This window comes from Schistocerca gregaria, chromosome 1 (assembly GCF_023897955.1).
Source record: "Schistocerca gregaria isolate iqSchGreg1 chromosome 1, iqSchGreg1.2, whole genome shotgun sequence".
Lineage (NCBI taxonomy): Eukaryota > Metazoa > Arthropoda > Insecta > Orthoptera > Acrididae > Schistocerca > Schistocerca gregaria.
Window position 1 is genome coordinate 572,407,639 of NC_064920.1, and position 25,372 is coordinate 572,433,010.

At 38.8% G+C, this 25,372-nt stretch overlaps 1 protein-coding gene across 1 annotated transcript in view; it reads right to left on the reverse strand.

Moving 5' to 3' along the window:
• Positions 1 to 9,597, reverse strand: part of LOC126356510 (uncharacterized) — a 35,627-nt gene extending 26,030 nt beyond the window's left edge. The window contains exon 1 of the mRNA XM_050007377.1: positions 9,314 to 9,597. Within this exon, the coding sequence (XP_049863334.1) occupies positions 9,314 to 9,320 (7 nt within the window). The 5' untranslated portion in view covers positions 9,321 to 9,597. The remainder of the gene's footprint in view (positions 1 to 9,313) is intronic.
• Between the last annotated feature and the right edge of the window lie 15,775 nt (positions 9,598 to 25,372).

Here is a 25,372-nt window from a genome sequence, read left to right on the forward strand (position 1 = left end):
TTTTAACACAGTTTTTAATAGATTTGGAAAATTCTAGAGTTTCATACACCTGTAAGTATGGTTTGTATGCTGCGCAAAATTCATCAAAGAATCTCTCTTACTTGTACCTATAGCAACAAATGCAACAAACATCAAGTGAAAAAATGATGAAATTTCTTATTAAAAAAATATATATTTTGTTATGTTTTTGCACTTCCACTGCTAAGAGTGTGACTCCTGAATCCTTCCTAGTCATGATGACAAAGTTTTGTGAATTTATTTGTAAAAGTATAGACAGCAGAAAATAAAATGCCCTGTGGTGCCTCTCCTGCTCCAAGTCGGCCCGTTTGGTGTCCTACGCCCCTTAATGACGCTAATGAGGACTGGGAAACTAACTTACATCGGCTGAAGCAACATCTCACAGCTTTTCAAGTCACGGACGACTTCTTGCAGCAGTAGTTGTTTTTGTCTTGGGCCGCATCGGACACGTTCGTTCTTTCCACAAGTTGGCACCGTTGTCCGATCCTGTGGCTCTCTCTTTCCAGGAGATCTGCCTTTTGCTGACAAACTATTATTCCCAATGCTACCATGTTGTCTCCTCTTGACTGGCATTCCATCAGCACCATGAAGAGCCTGGTCAGTTGTATCATTCCTAGGTCACAGACTTGCAGGGTCTCAGCTGTCGATGCGATTTTACGTGCACCAATCAGCAGTGTAAGGCTTCGTATGTGGACTCCCTGATTTGGGATGTGGTGGTTCAGCTGTCTCCCGATCCTGAGGTCTGTACTGAGGCGTTGAAACTCAACAACCCCTCCTTGGAAGAGATTCTCTGGATTGCCCACTCCTTTGACATTGCTCAAGTGGCTAACGAGCGTCTTATGGAGCGACTGCAGGTGGCGGCAATCACGGCGGGTTCCGCCCTTGCGACGTTGATGTGGCCCGGCCGACAGAGGCCATCACCGTCAGGACTCCTCGTGTTCCAACATCTCTATGGCATTGGCGCCTTCGGTCGCCCCTCATCGCCGGTCGCGCGGCCCACTTCCATCTTGCCCACAGTGCTTTACTGCCCATTCGCAGGCCGATTGTCCCCAATGCTGGAAAACGTGCACGCTGTGTAACAAGGAGGGCCACATCCGATCGGTTTGTCGTAGTCGCTCGACTTGATCCAGTACTGCGCCTCCTGGACCTCAAAATACCGTCCATGCTCCGCAATCGGTCGTCTCACAGGATGACCATCAGCGCGGAAGCTTTTCCTCACACTCCGGATTTTCACAGAGGATGTCAGTTTTCAGGTCGACACTGGGGCCACCATCTCCCTGATTACTATGGTGACATATACTCGGCTGGGCTCTCCTGAGTTGTTGCCCCCCTCTGGCCATTTAGTCACCTACGGAGACGGTTCCATTCCCCTTCGTGGGCAGTTTGTCGGCCAGGCAACGTACAAGCATGTTCCCCAGATCCTTAGCCTCTTTGTCGTCAACTATCCGTTGACCTCGAATATTTTAGGCCTGGATGCGTTTCAACTGTTTGGCTTTCCAATTTCCGACAAAGTTTAGGTCATTTCCAGGCTGTTCCATTTCAGGACTTGGACGCTCTGTGCTCCGCTTTTGCATCGTTGTTTGCACCAGATCTCGGATGTGCTTCTGGCTTTCAGGCGCACAACACCCTCCGGCCGGATGCACAGCCTCACTTTTTCTGGGCCCGGACCCTTCTGGTGGCTTTACGGCCAGCGGTCAAGCAGGAACTTGATCGGCTCGAGGCCGCTGGTGTGCTGGAACCTGTAACTTACAGTGCATGGGCGACACCACTGGTGGTCATACGGAAACCCAAAGGGTCCCTTCGGCTGTGTAGGGACTTCGGCGCTACGGTCAATGCACAGTCCCTCGTTGACACTTCCTCAATCCCAGACAGGAAGACCTTCTTGCCAAGCTTGCTGGGTGAGAGTATTTTTCCAAGATCGACCTGGCTGAGGCATACCACCAATTGCCCTTGGATGCCGAATCTCAGAACATCGTGGTTATCAACATGCCTCTCCATCTCCGGATGGATCGGCGCCTCCCTCCCCCGCCCTGGACTCTGGATCGGCTGCCATGGATACCTCAGGTGTCCCTTCCTCCCCGCCAATTGTGGTTGATATACCCAGTTCCTCTTCTCACTGCCACCCACCTCGGCACCGTCCCTACGCGCAAGTTTCAGGGGAGAGGGATCTGGTACTGTGTGCCGCGGAATTTGAATCCGCACCAGACGTCATGGACATCGAAGACCTGTAGAGGTCTCTGCACCATTGCGTCCTAAGCTGTGGCGATGCACGCCTCCTGGCCCGCTTTTAGTGTGAGGGCGCCACAGTGGAACACCTGGTTCCAGCGGCCAATAGCGGCGCCCCCAATAGTGTACTTAAGTGCCTGCCTCTCGCTCAGCCAGCCAGTCTAATTTCACGGTCGTCTGTTGACACCTCACCTCTCGTTAGACAGCTTACTTCCTTGTTCTGCGTACAAGTGGACATGTTTATTTCCTTGTGACTCCGTTGTTCGATCTTGTTGTATTTGTTCTGTCCTTAATTGGTCATGTCCGTCCTCTCCCATTGTATTCGTTCTGTCCTTCGTTGGTCATGTCCGTCCTCTCCCGTTGTGTTGTTGTTGGCGAGCCTCTCCGCAGGTCTCGCCGCACTTTCCGTCATTGCTACCCCGCCACTGTCCCGGTCGCAGTTACAACACTGAGAACTGTAGGTTCCCCCTAAATAAGTCATGTGTGCACTACACATCAGAGGCTGCTACTCAAGTAGCTGACAATGTGATAGCCGTAGGTTAGTGGAAAGCATGATTAGTCATTCTAAGAAACTTTACTAAATGCCTTCTCTGAAACCTATCTAGAATAAATAGTTAGGAAACCCATTTATGATGGAAATACATAGGATCTAATACCAGCAAATAGATCTGACCTTTTTGAGGATGTCCACTTCAACACTGGTATCAGTGACCATGATGTGCTAGTGACAAAGGACAACTAAAACAAGAAGAAAGATATATATGTTCAGTAAACTAGATAAAAAAATCAGAAGTGTCATATCTCAGTGAGAAAGGTTAAACTTCCAGCACAGGGCATGAGCATTTAGAGAAACTCTGGCTTGAGTTTAACAAAATACTTGACCTCATACAGGAGATATGTACCTATTAGAAGAGTTCATAATGGGAGAGAATCTCCATGGTATACAACCATTCTGAGGAAACTTCTAAACAAACAGAGACTATTGCAAACAGGTGTAAAACAAAGCATAGGGCTATAAGTAAAGAGAGGCTGAATGAAATGTAGCTGACTGCCAAGAGAGTAATGTATAATGTGTTCAATGACTAATGTAACAGAAAACTGTCAAATGATCTTTCACATAACCCAAAGAAATTGTGGTCATATGTAAAGGCTGTTAGGGGCACCAAAGTTAGCATCCAGTCCCTAGCAAATGAGACAGGAACTGAAATTGAGGGTAGCAAAGCACAAGCTTAAAGGCTTAACTTCTTTTTAACATGTTCCTTTAGAAAGGAAAAGCCAGGAGAATTGTCTGAATTTAATATTCATACAACTGAAAAGATGAATGAACTAAGTATTAGTCTCAGTGGCGTTGAGTAACAATTGAAACCATTACAATTGAACCAATTTCCAGAGCCTGATTGAGTTCCAATTAGATTCTATATTGAATTTGTGGCCGAGTTAACTCCTCTTCTAACTATAATTTGTCATAGATTCTTCAAACAAACATATGCCCAGTTCTTGGGGAAAGGTACAGGTTACACCCATCTACAAGAAAGGCAATAGAAGTGATCCACAAAGCTACCACCTAATATCCTTGACATTGATCTGTTGTAGAATCTTAGAGCGTATTCTGAACTCAAATACAATGTGGCATCTTGAACATAATGACTACTTCAAAGCCAACCAGCATGGATTTCAAAAACATCGATCATGTGAAACCCAACTTGCACTTTTTTCACGTCATACTGAAAGCTTAGGAACAAGGCTATCAGTTACATGTAGTGTTTCTTGATTTCTAAAAATCATTTTACTCAGTACTGCACCTGCACTTATTGTCAAAAATATGATCATATGGAGTATCAAGTGAAATTTGTGACTGGATTGAGGAATTTTTGGTTGGGAGGACCCAGCATGTTATCTTGGCTGGAGAGTCATTGTCAGATGTGTAAGTAACCTTAGGTGTGCCCAGGAAAGTGTGTTTGAGAGCCTTGTCCAGGTTGTATATTAATGACCTAGCAACAATATTAATAGTAAAATCAGGCTTTTTGTTGATGATGCAGTTATCTATAATGAAGTACTATCTGCAAGACACTACATAAATATTCAGTTAGATAAGATTTCCATGTGGTGTAGAGATTGGCAACTTGCTCTAAACATTCAGAAATCTAAAACTTGCATTTAAAAAAATGAAAAAAACATAGTATCCTATGATAATATCAGTCAGTCACTGCTGGAATCAGCTAACTCATACAAGTACCAGGGTGTAACACTTTGAAGGGATATTAAAGGGAATGATCACACAGATTAAGTGGTGTTTACACCAGCCGGTAAACTTCGGTTTATTGGTAGAATACTGGGGGTAGTGATATCAATCTGCAAAGGAGATTGCTTACAAATTGTCCATGCACCCAGTCCTACAATATTGCTTGAGTGTGTGGGACCAGTACTAACAGTGGATACTGAACGTATATGGAGAAGGGCAGCACGAACGGTCACAGGTTTGTTGCATCCATGGAAGAGAGTGTCACAGAGATACTGAAGGAACTGAAGTGGAGGACTCTTGAAGGTAGATGGAAACTACCCAGAGAAAATCCATTAAAGTTCCAGGAAACAGCTTTAAATCATAACTCTAGGAATATACTACAACCCCTTATGTATCACTCACATAGGGATCATGATCATAATAGTAGAATAATTACTGCATGCGGAGAGACACTCAAACAATCATTCGTCCTACACTCCATATGTGAATGCAACAGAAAGAAATCCTAACAACTAGTACAATTGGCTGTACCCTCTGCCACACAAGTTGCGGAGGTTTGGAGAGTATAAATGTAGATACTTCATTAGTTTCATTATTAATCAATCTTTCTGCTTACAGGAAATACTGCATAAATTGTAAGGGAGTGGAAGTAAATTACATTTAGTTCTATGTCACAACTGCTTTTAGTGAGTGCATGAATGTAAGTTACTTATGAAACAGAAAACAAAACTAGTTTCTATGTATGCCGGCATAACACAATGAGAACCGGTGTCATGTGAAAGGCCCTGGTAACATGCATCAAACATATGACTCGTCAAGAACTTAAATGATTTTGTCTACTCCATTTGTTTCTATCTATTTCTGAGACACCTGGGCAGCCACATTATTTTTACTTCACATATTCATCAGGACCAAATAACACACTGAGTGAGGTGTTTTAGTGGGTAGGCACTGGATTCGCATTCGAGAGGACGACGGTTCAATCCCACATCCGGCCATCCTGATTTAGGTTTTCCAGGCTTTCCCTAAATCGCTCCAGGCAAATGCCGGGATGGTTCCTTTCAAAGGGCACGGCCGACTTCCTTCCCTAATCCGATGACCTCGCTGTCTGGTCTCCTTCCCCCCCCCCCCCCCAAAAAAAAACAACGACCAAATAACACAAAAACAAAAAAGCATTTCCTTTTTTTATTTTATTTACACATCAAGTTCAGTAGGACCAAATTGAGGAACAAATCCCCAAGGTCATGGAACATGTCAGTACATGAAATTACAACATAAAAGTAATAACAGAAAAAAAAAAGTTTATGAACCCGAAAAAGGTCAATCTATAATGCAATCAACAATACAACAAGAATCAGCTTAATTTTTCAAGGAACTCCGACAGAATAGAACGAGTGCCCCATGAGGAAACACTTTAAAAGCTCATGGATTACTGCTAAGATTTTTGAATTCAAATGGTAACTTATTGAAAATGGCTGCAGCAGTATACTGCACACCTTTCTGCACAACAGTTAAGGAAGTCCGATCCAAATGCTGGTTTGATTTCTGGAGGGTAGTAACTGAGTGAAAGCTGCTAATTCTTGGGAATAACCTAATATTGTTAGCAAGAATTGGCAGTAAGGAATATATATATAGTGAGAGGCTAATATCAAAATACTCAGACACATGAACAGTGGTCAATAAGAGGTTTGTGAACTGACACCACTTATTGCTCCAACTGCCCATTTCTGAGCCAAAAATATCCTTTTAGAATGGGAAGAATTGCCCCAAAATATAATACCATATGACATGAGCATATGAAAATAAGTAAAGTACACTAATTTTCGTGTCAAACGATTACTCACTTCAGATGCCATTGGAATAGTCAAAATGGTAGCATTCAGCCTTAGAACAAGATCCTGAAGGTGGGCTTTCCACGACAGTTTACTATCTATCTGAACACCTAGAAATTTGAACTGTTCAGTTTCACTAATCATATGTCCATTCTGTGAAATTAAAAAGTCTGGTTTTTGTGAATTATGTGTTATGTGGTTAAAAACTGAGTCTTACTGTGATTTAGCATTAGTTTATTTTCTACAAGCCATGAACTTAGGTCATGAAATGCACTAGTTGAAACAAAGGCAATGTTGCACACAACATCCTTTACTGTAAAGTTAGTGTCGTCAGCAAACAGAAATACTTTAGAGTTACCCATAATACTAGAGGGCTTATCATTTAGATAAATAAGGAGCAGGAGTGGCCCTAACACTGATCCCTGGGGCACCACCTACATGACCATACCCCACTCGGACCCCAGATCACAGCCATTCTCAACATTGTGCATAATGAAATTTTGCTGTCTGTTGCTAAAGTAAGAGGTGAACCAATTGTGAGATACTCCCCGTATTCCACAATAGTCCAACTTCTGGAGCAATATTTTGTGATCAACACCATCAAACGCCTAAGTTAAAAAAAAAATATATATATATATATATATATATATATATATATATATGCCTAGCATTCAAAACCTTTTATTTATACCATCCAGTAGCTCACAGAGAAAAGAGAATATAGCATTTTGAGTTGTCAAATGACTTCTAAGGCCAAACTGTACTATTGATAGCAAACTGTGCGATATAAAATGATCAATTATCCTTACATACATGGCCTTTTCAATAACTTTAGCAAACACCAATGGCAAAGAAATAGGTCTAAAATTGTCTGCATTAAACTTCTCCCCTTTTTTATAAAGTGGCTTTACTACTGAGTACTTTAAAAGAAAAATTACAAGTATGGCTAAATACAGGGCTAACATTTGCAGCACAATACTTTAATATTCTGCTAGGCTCTCCATCATATCCATGAGAGTACTTAGTCTCAAGTGATTTAATTATTGACTCAATCTCCTCCTTGCCTGTATCACAGAGGAGTATTTCAGACATCAATCTCGGAAAGGCATTTGTCAAGAAAGTTATATGATTCTCTGTAGAAGCTAAATTTTTATTAGAATTGATTGTTAAACACTGTACATACATCTGATTTATCAGTAACAAATATTTTTACTACGAACTGACTTTATATTGTTGACCTTGAGTTGCTGACAAGACACTCCCTTCGCAACTGACTATATAGTTTTACTTTTATCCTGTGAATTAACTATTCTATTTGCATACCACTTACTCTTTGCCTTCCTAATAACATTTTTAAGCACTTTACAACACTGTTTGCAATGGCCTACTGTAGCTTGATTGTGATTACTTCTAACATTTTGATACAATTCCCACTTTGTTCCACATGATATCCTTATCCGACTAGTCAGCCACCCGGGCTGCCTATTACTGCTAGCACCCCGTTTAGAACATTCTAATGGAAAGCAACTCTCAAAGAGCATGAACAATGTGTTAAGGAAAGCATTATATTCATCTTCTATGTTATCAGCACTATAAACATCCTGTCACTCTTGTTCCTTCACAAGATTTAAAAAAAACTCTCTACTGCTGCACCTTTCCTACACAGTTTGTAATTATATGTGACATCTGTTTGATTACAAAAGCATTGTCGTGTTAAAATTTGTGCACCATGGCCTGAAAGGCTATTCATCTTTTGACATTCATCTAGTAATCAAAAATTAATAAAAATATTGTCTATGGCTTTGCTACTGTCCCCCTACATCCTAGTTGGAAAGAACACAGTCTGCATCAGATCATATAAGTATAGGAGATCTACTAACATTCTTTTTCTTGCATCATCATATACAAAATTTATATTTAAGTCACCACATGTAACTAATTTCTGTCACTTCCTACAAAGTGAATCTCTAGCTTGAGCAGAAATGCTCTGAAGTCAGAGTTAGGGGGCCTATAAAAAACAACAATTAGAAGTTTAGTTTCACTAAATTCAACTGCCCCTGCACAACATTCAAATATCTGTTCAGTGCAGTGCTGTGACACACCTACGGACGCAAATGGAATACTGTTTTTTTATGTACATAGCCATTCTCCCACCCTGCAAGGAACTCCTTGAAAAACAGTTGGATAATCTGTATCCTGGTAAAGGAAGCCTCTGAATTGTCAAGTTATTTAACTGGTGCTCTGACATACCAGTAATTTCAGAGTCAACATCTACAAGTAGTTCAATAACTTTATCTCTATGTCTAAGACTCTTATATTTTATTGAGGCCCCAAATCATTTTTCTGGCAAGAGCCTCTGACAGTTTCGTCGAATAAGTTCCACTCGCCCAGCTGTGGTTATTTTATTTATTTATTCAGCCATAGAAAATTCAGAACACTACTGAACTGACACATATATTACAGAAATAATATAAACATATATGCAAGCAGGATAGGGTTAGATGGGGACAGGGCAGGATGCAAAATGAAAATGAACAACTTATGATAATGCAAAGGACGAATCAAGAGGATTACTATAGGAAACACTGGTTGTCTGTGTTACTTACCTACTTGCCTCTATCATTTCGGATCCCTATTTATTTCCACGTAAATATGTACATTGGTAGCTATGTACTTGTACAATGTTGCAGTTTTTTGAAGTGTACCTATCGGTAAATAAATTCCGTCTACTCTGCAAAGTTTAAATTTATAGTACTGATGTTGTCTCATTGCGCTGTAAACAAAGCCCCACAGCAATTTTGCAACATCTAATATAACTGCGTGTAATGTTCTGTGTTCGTGTGTTTAAATGTATATATCAACTCCAATACAGTGGTAAATGCACGAAAGAATAAATGAAAGATTACAATACAGTTGGGGCAAGGCCGACGATAACATTATTCTATGACGAGAACAAATTTGTGTCAGTGATTAAGAGATAACTCACACACCTTACCGTCCATTTCTCGAATGGTGATACAATGAATGCTTGCAGTAATAACACTACTAGTGTAATGATAGAAGCAATGCAAAATGTATCCACTGCAGTCACATGGTGAATAACAAAAAAATTACTTAGTTCAATAGAAGAACCAAGCTGACCCTATTAATCAGGAATTTCGGTGGAGTAGAATGACCCTTCACCATTAAATATTATTAAAATTTTAATTTACACCACAACATCTTCGAAATGCTCGAAGAGTAACTCGTAAAAACTAATATGTGCATGTGCCGTAAGTGGCATAAAAATAGTAGTTATAATTACTCAAGATTTTTTTAATACTTTTGATCACAATACTCCTGACGTTTCAGACGACTTCAAATTTAGCACACGACAAAGCACATGAATGAATACTAACAGATATGCTGTTAGCAGTGATGTAAGTAAATGAGCAACAATGTATTTGTACTCTCTATTTTTTTAAAAAAACCTTGTATTTTAGATGTAACACAGCACTTGATCGCAATGGTAATATTGTTTAGCGAGGCCCTTGATTACAGCTTTAAAATACTTTGATGAGTCACAATTTTGCTGAATAATAATATTTTGCCCGTCTACGTGCAACGATCTGCCTGCGCAGTGAGCACACCATATCTGCGCAGCAAGATCGTTGCGTGTGGAGAGGAGATTTGCGCAGATATGTGTGCAAAGCTGGAAGTTGAAGCTGAGGTAGTAGTAGTAGCTTTATTCATCCGTAGATCTCTTTTTACAAGGATATAGGAAATGTCAAAGTATTTTCAAGCTCAGACCAATTTAAAACAAGCTAATTCGTATTTACAGACTTCTAGTTACAGACAATCATTAAATTTACTCCTCTATACAATACTTTTTTGTAAATAATTTATTAAATAATGTAATGTCACACTGTTCAGTCATATCCCACTATTCACTGCACACACTAAACACACAGGCTGTCTGGAAATAACTGAATAACAAAGTAGCAGGGATGGTTTAGCATCAAAATTAGTTGTTGTGTGCAGACGCTGCAATAAATCTACCTCGATAATGACTTCTAAAACTGTGCATAATTCATATGATGTGAATTTGAAGTTAGTGTATGCAATGTGTGCAATGGGCACAGGATAAAGGCTGCTCAAACGTGTTGTGGTTTCATGGACCTCCCTCCTCCTACCCATAGGTTCATCAAGTACATAAAAATACTTTTACGCGTCTTGACGGTTGTGTCTAAAGCTTCTATGAAACGTGCAGTGTAAATATTAGTGGAACCAGGGACATTGCTGTTGCACTTGAAAGAACATGGCAACATCGAGGACATTGTTCCTTGAATGGTGTTGTAAGTGCTAGTTCTCTGGAGAATGGAAAAGTTGTTGATGTTGATAGTGCTTACCTAAATTCTGCTACACCTGCCATGGTAACACTAGGATGTATTGAACATCAGTGTTCTAAGAATTATGATGGTTACAGTGGAGGTATGGAGTGTGACGGAAATCTGAAAATATTTCAGAGGTCTGTGCCCATGTATAATGTTAGATATATGAAGAACCTAGGGATGGTGTCTCTAAAGCTTCCAATTAAATTAATGTTTATGGTGATACCTTGCTAACAACACTGGAGTGTTGTGGAAATGTGCACAATAGGACAGGTGAGGAAGCTATGAAGAGAAATGAAACTTGCTATCTGATGGAAAATCTCTGCCTGGCCGAGGCAGATTTACAGAAACTGAAATAGACCTTCCTGAGAGTTATTATGGACTGGCCATTAGACGAACTGCACCTCTGACTGATGTTACAGCAATGAGAAAAGCTGTATGGGCCATCTACTTTCATGTCCTCAGATGAGCACCCTGTTCACAGACTTTGTCCTAAAGGAGCAGATTCTTGGTGTATCTGCCAAAAAGCCTAAGAAAGTGGTCAATACCATCATAAACATTGTCTTCCTGAACCTGTTATGAATGAAATAAAACTAATTTTGAGAGACCTGAGCGACCCTGTTTTGCTTAGTAAATGTCTTCACAGGGGCACTCAGAATACAAATGAAAGTTTCAACCATTGTATATGGGAGAGATTGCCCAAGAATGTTTTTGTAGGGCTAAATACATTAAAAGTTGTTGTGCCAGATGCAGTGATATGTTTCAATGATGAAATGGTAGGAAGGTTGGAAGTCTTGAGAAATTTAGGCATAAAATGTGGCTATAATATGGGAGATCAATTGCTTGCATGTGACAGTCAACAGGTACATGAAGCTGAAAGATTCGCTCTTCAAGTTACCAAACAAGCAAGAAGTGCTAAAAGGAATGCCAAGAGGAAGCTTGAAGATGAAGAAATGCTGCAGGATGAAGACTATGCTTCAGGAACGTCCTGAGTCACAGTTTAATTGGACTCATATCCTCATTTGCTATTTCCTGCAAGTTGTATTTTACAGAATTCAGGTACGAATGTAGCTCAAATTTTTTTCTGTAACTTGCAATAGTATGTGCTTATGTAGTAGATCTAAGCTTTATTGCTGAATTAACTAAAGCATAGAAAAAGTAATATTTTTATTAGGAAAAAAATTATAACAGTTAAAATGTAAGATGTGATATTTTTTTTATCCTTGTAATATACATAATAGGTGGAATTAAATAGGTCTAATACCTCAGCCATCATGTCATGCATATCTGGCAAAAATTTGGTCTCCTTCAAATGTATAACATTTGATTAAATGGGTACCTCAATTTGATGAAGTATTTTGGAAAAAATACATCGATTTTTTTGTAATTTTTTAATAACGATATGCAGGTTCAAAAATATTCAAAATACTTATAATTTGTCTAGAAAGTGTTTGAAATTATCTGACATCAACAAAAAATTTGTAAAACATATACATTATAAACAGTGCCTGGTAGATTTGGGTTGATTTTTATATAATATTGAGCCAGAAAAGTACCCGGTATCCTTCATCTCTTTTGGTAATTTATTGTACAGTTTTCTTTCCTGGTAGAAAATGCTGTTTCGAGTTTTATGTTTATTTTTTCTTCGTAATTGTTGAGTCTAGATCTTGTTCTATGGTCTTGGACAGAGCTATTTGTGCAGTAATTACCAATGTTATTTCTCTGGAATTTGAAAATTGTGTTCATATTTTGTGCATTTTTTCCCCAAGAAAGAATGACATAGCTAAGAACTGAGTGTACATATGAGTAGTATGTAACTAAAAGACAGTGCATGTTACACACTGATGATAGAATTTTAAGGCATAACATGTTGATGAGAGTCTGTTTGCAAGGACCTTTTGTGTGTTCACACCACTTCAACTGAGAATCAATATTCATTCCTAGAAATTTTGCATTTGTTACACTTTATATAGAAGTGCTATCCACATTTAATTTAACATTGTTATTTTTCCCTCTTCAAACTGAAATTCATGGCATTAGTTTTCTTCATGTTCAATGTCACTTTATTGCTTATTGACCAGTCATAAACTTCCTTGAGAGTTTCATTTGATTTCTCTGCAAGGACTTCTCTTCTTTCCTCAGTTACTATAATACTGTTGTCATCAGCAGCATGACTAACACTACTGGGAAAGTCATTGACATATATCAGGAATAGTATTGGTCCTAATATGCTACCTTGTGGAGCCCCTATATTAATGTATTTTGGTTCTGATAATTGTTTCACTAAATGTTTAGATCTATTTTAAATATGTGTTATCTGAACTCTCTGCACCCTATCTGCTAGGGGTATGATGGAAACCCATCATTAGCTACCCCTCTTATTCCTAATGCTTCAAATTTATTTAATAGAATCTTGTGGTTGACTGTAATGAAGATCTTTTAAATATAAAAAGAATATACCTGTGACACACTGATCTTTGTCTAGAGCATCATGTACAACTCTTGTGAATTCTACTATGGCTGACTCCGTATTTTTGCCACTTTGGAAACCAAACGGTGATTCGCTTAAAAAATTGTATTTATTCAGGTAATTCATTAATCTGTCTTTCATAGTTGCTTCTTTTATTTTTGAGAATGATGATAGCAAGGAAGTTGGCCGGTAATTTTCTATGTCTTATGCATTACCTTTCTTAAGCAAAAGTACAACTCTTCCTTGTTTTAACTGGTCTGGAAATATCCCTGATGTAAAGGGTTCATTTATTATATTTGTTAAGGGGCCTTGTATAATCTCTATGCATTGTTCCAGTACACACATTGGTACTTCATCTAAGCCTACTGACTTTTTAGTTTTTAGTTTTTGAACAGTTTTATTGACTTCATCCTCCATGGTTGTAAGTAACATCATTGTATTTAGTGCAACATTATTTACAGGTGTTACAATTGTTTTGGGGAAATTTTGCTGTAACTTCTCTGCAATACTTGAAAAACGCTCATCTACATAGTTCGCTAAGTGTTGTGGAGCATTTATGGCCTTATCACCCTCCCTTAGCAGTATGTTATTCTGCCACTGTTTGCCTCTCCCCATTTCCTTTTATTCTCTGCATTATATATTATTTTCTGATTAAATGACTTTTGCAGCAATCAGTACCTTCCTATAGATCTTTTGTATCTATGATAGAAATTTAAAAATTCTAGATCATTGCCACTCTTTTTCATGGAACTGAGGCATGTAAGTGTTTCTGAGGACTTCTTAATACCTGCTATTATCCATCTCTTTATGCGGAATGTTGATACAGACATGCATACTTTTGGAAATGTGTTTTCTAAGTTCAGATTAAATAATGTGGAAAATTTTGAGAATTTCATATTTGAATTGGTTTCCTCATACACTTCATCCCAGCTTTGCTTTGCTAGATCTTTTGTGAAATCTTTTATTTTGGTTTCTGATAGATGTCGTTTGTAGACTTGTAGTTTAGGGAATGATTCGATGCCTGATTTTACTGTTAGTATTTGACAGGGTTTGAACAGAATTGCTCAAATTTGTAGGTACAAATCATGTTTGCCCAGACAAGTTGAAGTATGTGGACAGGAGATCGGCGCAAATCTGACGCTAAAACGAGTTTGAGTCAGCTGTTTGCTCAGTCAGGTATTTTTTGTCTGTGTGTGCAGAGTGAATTTTAAAGCAGCTGATACATGTCATTGTTTAGACAGTTCATTGCCGAATCTCTTGGGATGTGCAGGAGTCATACACATTTGTGGAAAATTCAAAGCAGGGAATACAGCGGTAGTGATAAAAAGGCAGCTGATTATGATTCTGTAACTGAGAAATTACGAGTGGTTGACAATACAGCAAATGGGAAAACGGCATTTAATTAAAAATATTCATTGCGAACTGTTTACCACAATGAGCTAAGCAAAATAACGAAATTTACTCATTATTTTATCTTTATATTATTTAAATTTAGCTTGTTTTCACTGAGTATTGTCCTGATCTAATGTGAACTGTGACAATGTAGGGAAAAAGCTCTTATTTTTTCTGATCTTGGAACAGTGCCTTCAAAGACATAGTTACTATTACACACCTTTTACTTTATAATATAATATGTGGTTCCTTTTAAGAGTGTTTTAGAGGTGAACTGTGGAATTCACTACTACAATATTACAAGTAGTATTTTCCGGGTATACTATGAATCGCTGTCTTGCTTGCAGAATTGAATTTTATATTCTGGTGCAAAAGTTGCTGGTAGGCTTCCACTTAAAAAAATTGAATTATAGCTCATTGGCGACGCTTATACCTTCTAAGAATATACTGTGGCTTGGACAACGTCTAAAACTGTATAAATATTGTCAGTAACTTGTCAGAATTGAAGTCCTCTACTTTATTTGTCTTTATGATATCATCCTTTAGGACAGTGTAAATAACTCCCGTCTGTTGAGTTTGATTTCACTCAATGCTTGTTTTGAAACATTAGCAACAAATTATAGATCCTTGTATTGTCAGAAATCTTAACGTCACCATGTGGAGAAATTTCATTATTATACTAGAAGCTACGAATGTCAAAGAATAATTATACATATCTAAATCCATACGCAAATAATTATGCTAGTCGTTGAGTACGCCCTGCAGCTCATGAAATAAATTTATGTGTAAAAAGTGCCTTTGCTTAAGCAGCCACTGTGTAGACCCTTTTGATCTGTCTTCCTGTTTCTCACATTTTGTTTGTTGTAACACAAGTTGCGAACATAGACTGTAAAAAAATTTTCTCCATATCTTAATAAATGAAATAAACTTTGAGGTTACTGTGAGATTGCAGACTCTTGCCACTGAAATTTCTTTTCTACACCGACGGATGGTGGGTGTGCAATTAATTGGTACTCGGGTTATATCAACAAGCTATATTTGGAGCAATCTGTTGCATGCACAGACATGTGCGCAGACAGATCGATGCATATAGGCTGGCCGTAAAGGTCGATTATGATGTGGGAACCAAAGTGACAAAACATAAAATTACTTTGGGGTCAATTCCTCAGGTGACCTACATTTATATCTGCATCTATACTCTGCAAACCATCGTGAAGTGCGTGGCAGATGGTGAGTCACATTGTACTAGTTGTAAGGGTCTCTTTCTGTTCCATTTACGTATGGAATGCGGGAACAATGATTGTTTGAATGCCTCTGCATGTGCGGTAATTATCTTACTCTCACGATCCCTATGTGTGCGATACATAGAGGATTGTAGTATATTCGTAGAGTCACCACTTACAGCCGGTTCTTGAAACTTTATTAAGAGACTTTCTTGAGATAGAGTCTTCCAGTTCAGTTCTTTCAGTACCTCTGTGACACTCTATCACAGATTAAACAAACCTGTGACCATCTGAGCTGCCCTTATCTGTATATTTTCAATATTCCCTATCAGTCCTTTTTGGAGCAGGTCTCACACACTGAGCAATATTCTAGGACGGTTCACACACGTGATTTGTAGGCAATTTCCTATATAAATTGACTGCACTTCCTCGGTATTCTGCCAATAAACCTAAGTCCACCACCTGCTTTGCCCACGACGTAACCTATCTCATCATTCCTTTTCATATTCCTACAAAGTACACCCAGGTATTTGCACGAGTAGAACGATTCCAACAATATATGTTTATATTATAGTCATAGAATACTATGTTTTTTCGTTTCCTGAAGTGCGAAATTTTACTTTTATGAACAGATAGAGCAAGTTACCAACCTCAGCACCACACTGAAATCTTATCAAGATCTGACTGAAAATTTATGCACCTACTTTCAGATAATACTTGATTATAGATAACTGCAACCATTTGCAAAAAAACGAGATGTTGCTATTCATATTATCTGCAAGGTCATTAATATACAACATGAACGGCAAGGGTCCCAACACGCTTTGCTGGGGTACACCCAAAGTTACTTCTACATCTAACGATGACTCTCCATCCAAGATAACTTGCTATTTCCTACCTACCAAAAAGTCCTCTATCCAGTCACAGATTTCACTTTATACTATATATGATCGCTTTTTGACAATAAGTGCAGATGTGGTACTGAGTCAACTGCTTTTCGGAAATCAAGAAATACTGCATCTACTTAATTGCCTTGATCCAAAGCTTTCAGTTTCTCCTGTGGGAAAAGAGCAAGTTGGGTTTCACATGATCAATGTTTTCGGAATACATGGTGGTTCGCTTTGAGGATGTCATTCTGTTCAAGGTACCTCATTATGTTTGAGTTCAGAATATGTTCTAAGATTCTACAACAAATCGATGTCAAGGATATTGGACAGTAGTTTTGTGATCACTTCTACTACCCTTCTTGTAGATGGATGTGACCTGTGCCTTTTTTCTAAGAACTGGAATCTACGATAGATTATAGTTAGAAGAGGGACTAACTCAACTGCAAATTCAGTATATCTGAGAATGATTCCACCAGGGCCTGGAACTTTGTTCAGTTTTAACGATTTCAGTTGTTTCTCAATACCATTGAGACTAATACATATTTCATTCGTCTTTTCAGTGGTTGTTGTTGTCGTGGTCTTCAGTCCAGAGACTGATATAATGCAGCTCTCCATGCTACTCTATCCTGGGGCAAGCTTCTTCATCTCCGAGGAACTACTGCAACCTACTCCCATCTGTATCTGCTTATTTTATTCATCTCTTCGTCTCCCTCTACCATTTTTACCCTCCACATTTCTCTCCAATACTAAATTGGTGATCCCTTAATGCCACGCATCATATCCAACCAACCGATCCCTTCTTTTAGTCAGGTTGTGCCACAAATTCCTCTTCTCCCAATTCTATTCGACATCTCCACATTAGGTAACTAAACTTCAGCACTCTTCGATAGCACCACATTTCTAAACCTCCTATTCTCTTCTTGTCTAAATTATTTATTGTCCATGTTTCACTTCCATACATAGCTGCACTCCATACAAATAGTTTCAGAAAAGACTTTCTAACACTTAAATCTGTATATGATGTTAACAGATTTCTCCTCCTCAGAAACACTTTCCTTGCCAGAGCCGGTCTACATTTTATATCCTCTCTACTTTGACCATCCTCAGTTACTTTGATCCCCTGATAGCAACACTCATCTACTACTTTAAGTGTTTCATTTCCTAATCTAATTCCCTCAGCATCACCTGATTTAATTAAACTACATTCCTTTATCCTTGTTTTGCTTTTGTTGATGTTCGTCTCATATCCTCCTTTCAAGAGACTGTCCATTCCATTCAACTGCCTTCCTTGGCTGTCTATGACAAAAGTACAATGTCATCGGCAAACCTCAAAGTTTTTATTTCTTCTCCATGGATTTTAATTCCTACTCCAACGCTTTCTTTTGTTTCCTTTACTGCTTACAAACTTTACAGATTCAATAACACTGGGGATAAGCTACAGCCCTGTCTCAATCCCTCCTCAACCACTGCTTCCCTTTCGTGCCCCTCGACTCTTATAATTGCCATCTGTTTTCTGTAAAAATTGTAAATAGTCTTTTGCTCCCTGTATTTTACCCCTGCTACCTTCATAATTTGAAAGAGAGTAGTCTGTTCAACATTGTCAAAAGGTTTCTTTAAGTTTACAAATGCTGGAAACGTAGGTTTGCCATTCCTTAATCTATCTTCTAAAATAATTTGTAGGGTCAGTATTGCCTCACGTATCCCAACAATAAAAACTGATCTTCCCTGAGGTCGGCTTCTACCAGTTTTTCCATTCGTCTGTAAAGAATTCATGTTAGTATTTTGCAGCTGTTACTTATTAACTGATAGTTCGGTAATTTTCACACCTACTGATACCTGATTTCTTTAGGATTGGAATTATTATATTCTCCTTGAAATTTGTGGGTATTTCACCTGTCCCATACACCTTGTTCACCAGATGGTAGAGTTTTGTCATGGTTGGCTCTGCCAAGGCTATCAGACGTTCAAATGGAATGTCTTCTACTCCTGGGGTCTTTTTTGGTGGTTAGGTATTTCAGTGCTCTGTCAAATTCTTCACACAGTATCATATCTCCCCTTTCATCTTCATCTACATACTCTTCTATTTCAATAACGTTGTCCTCAAGTACATCTCCCTTGTATACACACTCTATATCGTCCTTCCACTTTTCTGCTTTCCCTTCTTTGCTTAGGACTGGTTTTCCATCTGTGCTCTTGATATTCACACAGGTTATTTTTTTCTCCATAGATCTCTTTAATTTAGCTATAGGCAGTATCTATTTTACCCCTAGTGATATATGCCTCTACATGCTTACATTTGTCCTCTAGGCATCCTTGCTTAGCCATTTTGCACTTCCTTTTGATCTCATTTTTGAGATGTTTGGTTTCCCTTTCACCCACTTCAATCGCTACAATTTTATACTTTCTCCTTTCACCGATTAAATTCAGTATCCCTTCTGTTACCCAAGGATTTCTACTAGCCCTCGTCTTTTTACCTACTTGATTCTCTGGTGCCTTCACTATTTCATCTCTCAAAGTTACCCATTTTTCTTCTACAGTATTTCTTTCCCCTGTATTTGTCAATCGTTCCCTAATGCTCTCTCTGAAACTCTCTACAGCCTCTGGTTCTTTCAGTTTATCTAGGTCCCATCTCCTAAATTCCTACCTTTTTGCAGTTTCTTCAGTTTCAGTCTACAGTTTATAGCCACTAAATTGTGGTCAGAGTCAACATCTGCTCCTGGAAATGTCTTACAGTTTAAAAGTTGCTTCCTAAATCTTTGTCTTACCATTACATAATCTATCTGAAACATTCCATTGCTTCCAGCCCTCTTCCACATATACAACATTCTTTCATGATTCTTAATCCATGAAGTATGAAAAAGTTGTGCTCTGTGCAAAATTCTATGAGGCAACTTCCTCTTTCATTCCTTACCCCCTGTCCATATTCACCTACGACTTTTCCTTCTCTTCCTTTCCCTACTATTGAATTCCAGTCCCCCATTACTATTAAATTTTCGTCTCCCTTAACTATCTGAATAATTTCTTTTATTGCCTCAAACATTGTCTTCATCATCTGCGGATCTAGTTAGCAGATAAACTTGTACAGTTATTGTGGTAGGCGTGGGCTTCCTGTCTGTCTTGGCTACAATAATGCGTTTGCTATGCTGTTTGTAGTCACTTATCCGTGTCCCTATTACTACTCCTGCATTATCCCTATTTGATTTTGTATTTATAAACCTGTATTACCTGACCAGAAGTCTTGTTCCTCCTGCCACAGAACTTCACTAATTCCCACCATATATAACTTTAACCCCTCCATTTCCCTTTTTAAATTTTCTAACCTACCTGCCCGATTAAGGGATCTGACATTCCACGCACTGATCCATAGAATGCCAATTTTCTTTCTCCTGATAACGACGACCTCCTTAATAGTCCCCTCCTAGAGATTTTACCTCCGGAGTATTTTACCCAAGAGGACGCCATCACCATTTAACCATACAGTAAAGCTGCATGCGCTCGGGAAAAATTATGGCGTAGTTTCCCCTTGCTTTCAGCCGTTCACAGCACCAGCATAGAAAGGTCTTGTTGGTTAATGTTACAATGCCAAATCAGTCAGTCATCTAGACTGTTGTCTCAGCAACTATTGGAAAAGGCTACTGTCCCTCTTTGGGAACCATATGTTTGCCTGGCCTCTCAACAGATAGCCCTACATTGTTGTTGTATCTACGGTATGGTTATCTGTATCGCTGAGGCACACAAGCCTCCCCACCAGTGGCAAGGTCAATGATTCAGGGGGGGGGGAGTGTATGAGGCTTAAATTGTGGCAATTCTACTGTTTTCCTTTGTAAAGGAATATGTGAAAACAGAGTTAACAATTTCAGATTGTGCTTTGTCACCCTCAGTTTCAGTTCCTGTCTAATTCGCTAAGTACTGGACACTAATTTTGTTGCTGCTAACAGCCTTTACATACGAACAAAATTTTCTTGGGCTCTGTGAAAGATCATCTGAAAATCATCTGCTATGGTAAACATAGAAGCCATCACACATTGCTTTCTCGACAGCCAAACGTATTTGATAGGGCACCTCCCTATCTATAGCCTACACTTTGTTTACATAGAATTGGGTGGATACAATGCTCTGTATTTCCTTGCTTTCTGGAATATGTTTCTAGTTTCTAAAGCCACTTGCAGTATGCAGTGGTGTTTTTGTAGCGTTGAACACACTTGAGTGAACATTGATATTATGGCCGCATTCAAAGTTACCGCCAAACAGGGAAGAACTGGCAATGCAGGAACTATCTACATAGATGTAAGTGAAGCTGTGCCTCTAATTAATGAGAATGAAGACAACGAGACCTTAAACATGGATGTGGACAGCACAAACTATAAGTTGAAAAGCAAATGCTTCTCTGATGGAAATAAAGATAAGTGACAGGCAAACACAGTGAAATTACTGTATAAAACTGTCGAAGGGACTCAACAGGTATTGCAGTACAATAACTTGGAACACTGTGGAACCAGATACCGGTTGTACTGCTATGTGTAATGAAAAGACTTCCAAAACAATTGTAGAAAACATGCTCAATACTTTCTGTGGTCAATAGTGCTGATTCACTTAGAATAACAGATGTAGAACATCTGTGCACAGTATATAAAAAAAAAGTCGAAGAAAATGGACTCATCAGGTTCTTTTTACATATATGTAGAGGGAAAGGCCAGAAATGTTGGCAATATGCACCTAATTGCGTTGGGTAAATAGTTTTTCAAGCAAAACGATAGTACAGAAGGAACATAAGAAACATCAGACCTGTAGGGAGAAACAGAATTAGAATAGACCTAAATTCCGCCAAGCTGCAAACCACTTAATAGAATCGTCACTGTTTCAAAGTAAACAGTTATTAGCCTACATTCCAGCGCACAGACTAACCTGGCACAGAGTAATATGTAATGTTATTGATAAAAAATTATTTCGGCCATAGAATCACCAACAAAAGTTCTCAGCATAGAAGGATGACTAAGCTTTTTTAAATGGGAATTCTTTGACATCTTTTTCAAACAAAACCTGTGATTTGACAATTGATTCCCAAAACTTAACAGAACATGTAAGAGTGTATGGGATGATGTGTCAAGTTCGACTATATGTAGCAATAGCCAGACAATGTTTCAGTCACTTAACGTTCAAGCATGTTAGTAGTCAATGTGGTTCTCAGAAATGTTGTGAACATTGTGATGATAATTATTTAGCAGATCGGTGCTCAAATTAAAATCCCATATGCGTTCTTGATAAGAGTACAAGGAGCAGAGAACAAATAAAAAACTTCTGCTGAGCTCTACATTCCATACGACAAAGCTAAGACTCTAGTAACCCACATACCTTAAGCAGAAGTGTCGAAGGCTCTGTGGCTGAGAGGAGGCGAGCAAGCTTGCACCAGTTTACTTAACGTACAACACAGGTTCACAACATTTGGGCAGCTCTGGTAACAAACAATACATCCAGTAACTTCTAGTGGTCCATGATTCCAAGTCATTCATCGTCAAAGTGAACTACCATTAGACCCACTGCAGTAAATGCATACTGTCTACAATACCATCAGTTCCCTAGCCAAATGTGCCAAAAAAAATCACAAATTACTGAAGAACTTGTGAATCTTGCTTCCGCATATATAAGAAGAGACCTAACCACTGAACATGGAATCGATCGACTCATTAGCTATACAACAGCCTAATACTTTATCTTAGAAAGGAAGAACATTTAATGAAAGTTTTACTGTCGAATGCCCGCTCAGCAGTCTCAAACAAGGACGCTTTAGAGCATGGATTTATTCTGAAAAATATCAGTATCACAGTGGTTTGTGAATCGTGGTTCAAACCAGAATAAAATGTTTAGTTTAAAGGGTATCATGTTCTATGCCAAGACAGAAATTATGGAAAAGAAAGCATAGCTCTGTTAATAAGATCTGTGGCTTCTGCTGTACAGTATATAGGTTTCACTACTATACATAATTTCTAAGTGGTAGCAGCAAAAGTACATTTATCATCTCATCATTTATAATCTCAGTGTATATTCTGCCAAGATCTAAAATAACAATAACAGAATGGTACACTTTATTTAATAAGTTAAGGAATGAATTTAATTGATTTATATTAAATGATGGGTCTCTGTTACTGCTTAGTACGCCACACTGGAGAAAACCGGCAGCTGGTTTTTCTGTTTGTTCAGTATCGCTAGCAGATAGTATGAGTGGAAAGTTAACTCATATCCAATCGGCTCCGATCACTTTACAGTTGAAATATCAGTTATGATTCGCCCAATTAATGTTTTTTTCAAATCAAAATCGAGATGAAATGTAAAGAAAGCTAACTGGACTAGATACCAAAAACTTCTAGACATAGAATGTAGAACATTCGATCTCTCAGAAGGATACCATAGTGTGTACAGTAAATTTGTATATATGGTCAGTGCAGCAGTGTCCGCCTTCGTTCCTAAGAAGAAGTCAACAAGAAATACAAAATTTCGAACTGCACCATGGTGGCATGCTAAGTGTTCATGTGTAGTTGTTTATTGTAAATTACCATATACACATTACAAGCACAACAACAGGGGGGAAAATTTTTGCAACTATAAGAAAGAGGACGCCAAAGCTGAACAATACCTTAAACTCCAAAAGAAATATTCCAGGAAAAAATATTGTGAAAGAATTGCGAGAAATACCTCTCTGTCGATGATCCAGACAATGATAAGAAGAATCACCAATAACACTCCTGTGGCAAAAATCTTTAATCAATTAGCTTGAAGACTTTGAAGATATTACAGCATCTCCATCAGCAGAAAGGGAGACATTACAGTTCAAAAACAGCATTCATGAAAAAGCTTAGGGATCTTGCGAGTTATTTACAAAACCTTTTACAATCCAAGAATTATAAATGGTGCTTAAATGTTCTACATGACTGACACTGGGAAATGATCAAATAAATTACCCTATGACATTCATCTTACTGAGAGCAGCAAAAAACACACTGTTGCAGTTCTTTAATGCAATATGGGCAGAACATGAAGTTCCTCATGAATGGACCACACAAATCATTGTACCTATACTAAAGCCCAACAAAGATCCTTCAAAGCAGATTCATATCGTCCAAATGCACTGTCATCATGCTTAGCAAAGACTTCTGAACGACTTCTTCATGACACCAAGAAATGATCAAATACATTACACTACGATATTCATCTTACTGATAGCAGTAAAAAAAACACACTGTTACAGATCTTTAATGCAATATGGGCAGGGGGTGAAGTTCTTCAAAAATGGATCACACAAATTATTGTACCTATACTAAAGCCCAGTAAGCATCCATCAAAGCACATTCATATTGGCCGCATGCACTGGCATCATGCTTAGCAAAGACTTTTGAAACAGCTTCTCAAATTAAGTTACGAATGGTGGTTACAAAATAATAAAATTTTATCATCGTTACAGCATGACCTTTGGAAAGCGAGAAGCACTACTGATGGACATTCTCATATGGACAACGAAAGAACATTCAACGAGAAACGTTACCTTGCAGCTTTATTCTTGGCTATGTCGGGAGCATATGACACTGTTGACGATTTTTCATTCTTGCACAAGCTAGAATGCACATTTACCTTCTTTTTCTTCAAAATTATTTACACCATAATTCCGTTTATATTAGAAAGCAAGACATCAGTTCATATGGACCTTTCATATCCTAAGTCCCCTCTTATATGCCTTTATCGTAGCAGATCTGTAGAACATAGACAAGTTTTCAACTTTCAGTTGTAATCAAGGCTATAATAAAAGTGACAAGGTAATGTTAATCAGAACACTGGGAGGAGTTGTGATCTAAATAACAATAGATTTATTCATTCTTAACATCACAAGACAAAAAAATGGCCAAAGAAATGGCACACAAACATATTTTTATGCACAAGCGTTTTCAATGACATACGATCGATGGTGAACAAAAGTGAGCAGCTGGGGATCAATAACGACACTAATGAGAACTTATCACTTTACCTGACTTCATAATGTGAATCCATGGTATGGCCCAAAAATTCGCAACTACCAAGCACCTACACTCTCCTATTCCATAAAGAAAGATATGGTTCCAAAGAACAGTGTGCTGACAAGCATATATTGGAGCCCTACACTATGACAGCGAATACTTTACCCTTCTGCAAGTCATGGAAGCACACCACGATGCGCTCGGCGACTGGAGTCATGGACGGCAGCCATCTGTTATTAATGGTGCGCGCCGAAAAATTCAAGTATGCAATCTTTCGTTCGGGTAATTCGGAACGCAGGTACTTCCCTATGAGTCCTGGGATGGAACCACAGCCCTCCATAAAAAAAATAGTTATCTCCCTGTGGCGTCCATTTATAACTTTCCAAGCAACGGCCATAAACTCCCTAAAAGCCCCGTGTCTTCAGAAATATGTTTTGTAGCAGCGTCTGGACGTCTGGGCGCCACTGACCTGTCCCACGGAAATTATCAGATACACACAGTCGTCTCATCGCATTCCTGCCTAACAAAGGCCCATCCTCTGCTTCATTGCTGGTCATCAATGCTCTGCCCATAGCAGCAGGGACTCCTCGGTGCTAGTCAGCCTACCTGGACGCGACAGCCGACCGACTGGCGCCATCCAACGTGTCTGCACAACCAGACAGAAGAACTGGGCAGTCAACACAAGTTTGCACCCAGGTTCTGCAGAAAA